This window comes from Limulus polyphemus, unplaced genomic scaffold (assembly GCF_000517525.1).
Source record: "Limulus polyphemus unplaced genomic scaffold, Limulus_polyphemus-2.1.2 Scaffold9672, whole genome shotgun sequence".
Classification (NCBI taxonomy): domain Eukaryota; kingdom Metazoa; phylum Arthropoda; class Merostomata; order Xiphosura; family Limulidae; genus Limulus; species Limulus polyphemus.
Window position 1 is genome coordinate 7437 of NW_013675282.1, and position 4521 is coordinate 11957.

At 35.1% G+C, this 4521-nt stretch overlaps 1 protein-coding gene across 1 annotated transcript in view; it reads right to left on the reverse strand.

Annotated features, from left to right (window-relative positions):
- Positions 1-4521, reverse strand: part of LOC106476033 (stabilin-2-like) — a gene marked incomplete at both ends in the record, with an annotated part of 23170 nt that overhangs the window by 5266 nt on the left and 13383 nt on the right. Inside the window, one exon of the mRNA XM_013936703.1 lies at positions 2261-2389. Within this exon, the coding sequence (XP_013792157.1) occupies positions 2261-2389 (129 nt within the window). The remainder of the gene's footprint in view (positions 1-2260; positions 2390-4521) is intronic.

The window sequence follows — 4521 nt, forward strand, 5'->3', positions numbered from 1 at the left end:
TGTTTCTTTTGCTGCTCTTGTATTGCTGCTATCAAATCTGCTAAGCTGTAGTTTGATTTGCTGCTTCTCGTTTCCATCTTTTTTTTTCGTCCCACTCTCTGACACCAAACGTTTGTAGAAGAATTATTCATAATGTTGCTTTACACACTTTTGTAGAAGAATTAGTCATAATGTTGCTTTACACATACTTGAGAATGATGTGTGATCCATGTATAAGTTTATTTCTAGAGGAGTTGACCTGTGATGTAAACAACATTTGTTCCATCCATGCTGACTGTGTATATGATTCCTTCATTCTCAAACATGTGTGTCAGTGTCAAGAAGGATATGATGGAGATGGAATCAACTGTGAACCAATAGGTAATTAAAACAATAGCTTTTCTTGAAATAGTAGTTTTTCCTAATCAAAGCAATAGCTATACTTAATTAAAATGTTACCTTTGCTTAATCAGTAGCTTTACTTAACACAGCAACTTTCTTTAAAACAACAGTTTAAACCAATTACATAAGGCGTGTTCTAGTTGTCTTAACAGTTAACAGTTTATACAGAGTAGTTTCTAGCTGTCTATAAATATAGAGAATGTGAAATAGTATGTACAGGACGTAGGTTCTAGCTGTCTATAAATATAGAGAATGTGAAATAGTATGTACAGGATGTAGGTTCTAGCTGTCCATAAATATAGAGAATGTGAAATAGTATGTACAGGAAGTAGGTTCTAGCTGTCCATAAATATAGAGAATGTGAAATAGTATGTACAGGACATAGGTTCTAGCTGTCCATAAATATAGAGAATGTGAAATAGTATGTATAGAGAATGTGAAATAGTATGCACAGGAAGTAGGTTATTTTCATCTATAAATATAAAGAATGTGAAATAGTATGTGCAGGAAGTAGGTTCTTTTTGTCTATAATTATAAGGTGTATCCATTCCTGTAAGAGAATCCAGGTTAATAAGTTATATCCAAATCTGTAACAATACTTAGGATATCGTATCTCTTACTTCATTGGTTTATTTCTCATTTAACCAGCTAGTTCACACCATTGCAGCTGTTGTACATAGAATTAATGATATAAAGTGTGTCTCTACCAAAGCTGTGTTTGTCATATATCATATAGCCAGGAGCCCTGTTATTGAGGAAGAAGAATGGATATTGCATGGTTGATATACTGTCATACATTCTTCTTTACTTTCACTCACAAGATCTTAAAGATATAGCATGGATGTCTGTACCTTCGTTCACTAGTAAATACAACAGATGAGAGTGATAACATGGATGTCTGTACCTTCACTCAAAAGTTCTTACAACAGATGAGTGATAACATGGATGTCTGTACCTTCACTCAAAAGTTCTTACAACAGATGAGTGATAACATGGATGTCTGTACCTTCACTCAAAAGTTCTTACAAGAGATGAGAGTGATAACATGGATGTCTGTACATTCACTCAAACGTTCTTAGAACAGATGAGAGTGATAACATGGACATCTGTATCTTAATTCACTAGTTCTTACAAGAGATGGAAGTGATAACATTGATGTCTGTATTTTCACTCACTACTAGTTCTTACAACAGATGAGAGTGATAATATGGATGTCTGTACCTTCACTCAGAACTTCTTACAACAGATCAAAGTGATAACATGGATGTCTGTATTTTCACTCACTACTAGTTCTTACAACAGAGAGTGATAATATGGATGTCTGTACCTTCACTCATAACTTCTTACAACAGATCAAAGTGATAACATGGATGTCTGTATTTTCACTCACTAGTTCTTACAAGAGATGAGAGTGATTTCGTTTGTTTCAAATTTCGTGCACAACTTCACAAGAGGTATCTGCACTAGCCATCCCTAATTTAGTAGTGAAAGACTAGAGGGAAGCCAGCTAGTCATTGCCACACATCTCCAACTCTTGGGCTACTCTATTACCAACAAATAGTGGGATTGACCATCACTTTATAATGCCACCACTGCTGAAAGGGGCAGCATTTTTTATGAGATGGGAATTCGGACAAGCGACCCGAAAGTTGGAAGTCGAGTGCCATAACCACCTGGCCATGCCAGGCCGAAATGAGAGTGATAACATGGATCTCTGTACCTCCACTCATTACTTCTTACAACAGATGAGAGTGATAACATTGATGTCTGTAACTTAACTCATTAGTTTATTTTAAAGATTATATAGATAACATTGATATCTGTCCCTTCACTCAGAAGTTTATAGAACAGATGAGTGTGATTACATGGATTTCTGTACCTTCTTCAAGCTGACATGACTTTCCATCTCCCGAGTACCCAGGATTACACTTGCACTGGTACCGGTTAGAGCTGCTGTCATAAGTACATTGTGCATTCCTGTCACAGTTCTCCACAGTGTTACATTCATCTGATGGAAAATAAGGTGATTAGTAAATACAACCAACAGTTCTACATAACTCAAAAAATGTATACTGATATACAAGATAAAACCTACTTAATGCAAAGATTAATTGCACTTTCTTAGAAAAATTAGATATAAAAATTCGTTTCATCTTCTCTGTAGTAAAAAGTACCTACATAGTGAATAATAAACTATCTCTCTCTGTATACCTAGAGAAAGATACAGTGTATATGTTCTAAACATTTATGTTTCTCCCTACTCCCTGTATGAACTAATAACCTTTTCTTTCCCTAAAGACTAAAGAAAGCTCAAGCATATGAATATTTTAACCTTTTCTATCCCTAAGCAACACTAAAACATACTAATTTAACCTTTTCTATCCCTAAAGAAAACTAAAACATTCTTCCTGCATGAACTGTTTTACTTTTCTATCGTTAAAGAAAGCTAAAACCTACCCCTGCTTTGAACTTTTTGCCTTCTCTGTACCTAGACAGCAAAAACCTACTCCTTGTACGAACAGTGATTCTTCTGCTCCTAAAGACACCCAGAACATACTCCCTATTTCTACTGTTTAACTTTTCTATCCTTAAAGGATAAACAGTTCAAAGATGGAGTAGGTTTTAGTTAATATTCTCTGTATTTATATACAGCTGGAACCTACTTTCTGAACATACCATATAAACGTTCTCTATCCTAATAGACAATAAGAACCTACTTCCTGTACATATTAGTTCACATTCATACCTATAGATAGCAAGAAGATATGTCCCATATATTACTGTTTCACATTGTCTATATTTATAGATAGCAAGAACATATGTCCCATATATTACTGTTTCACATTGTCTATATTTATAGACAGCAAGAACATATGTCCCATATATTACTGTTTCACATGGTCTATATTTATAGATAGCAAGAACATATGTCCCATATATTACTGTTTCACATTGTCTATATTTATAGATAGCAAGAACCTACTTCCCGTACATACTATTTCATATTCTCTATATTTATAGACGAAAAGAACCTACTTCCTGTACATACTATTTCACATTCTCTATAATTATAGACAAAAAGAACCTACTTCCACCTGTAAGAGTATCCAGGTTGATTAGGTGTATCTACACCTGTAAGAGTATCCAGGTTGATTAGATTAGGTGTATCTACACCTGTAAGAGTATCCAGGTTGATTAGGTGTATCTACACCTGTAAGAGTATCCAGGTTGATTAGGTGTATCTTCACCTGTAAGAGTATCCAGGTTGATTAGGTGTATCTAAACCTGTAAGAGTATCCAGGTTGATTAGGTGTATCTACTGGGTAGTGTAACATTTAAATGTACCTTATCAACATGGTAGTGTAACATTTAAATGTACCTTATCAACATGGTTAGTGTAACATTTAAATGTACCTTATCAACATGGTTAGTGTAACAGATGTAGATACACTAGGTAAACCTGGGTAGTGTAACATTTAAATGTACCTTATCAACATGGGTAGTGTAACAGATGTAGATACACTAGGTAAACCTGGGTAGTGTAACATTTAAATGTACCTTATCAACATGGGTTGTGTAACAGATGTAGATACACTAGGTATACCTGGGTAGTGTAACATTTAAATGTACCTTATCAACATGGGTATGTAACAGATTTAGATACACACTGTAGACCTGGGTAGTGTAACATTTAAATGGTACCTTATCAACATGGGTAGTGTAGCAGATGTAGATACACACTGTAAACCTGGGTAGTGTAACATTTAAATGTACCTCATCAACATGGGTAGTGTAACAGATGTAGATACACACTGAAGATGTCTGCATTAGGGTTTAGCTGTGAGGTCTGGAAGGGGCTTCCCGTTATCTGAGGCTGATTAGGTCAATGGCTAATATATCCTCCCTATGTAAAAGACAGTAAATCATCCTTTAATGTATTTAATTCACTTTGAAATTTACTAATGTTTTCCATTTGTACTTCTTGCCACTGTTGTTGACTTTCCTCTAGTTGCCGCTGACTTTCCTGCAACTGTTGGAGACTTTCTTCCTGTTTCCGTTCTTGTTCCAGTTGCCACTGCTGTAATCTCTCTTCTTTCTTTTCTCGGTCTTCTTGTTTCTTTTCTTTTTCCTCCAACAACT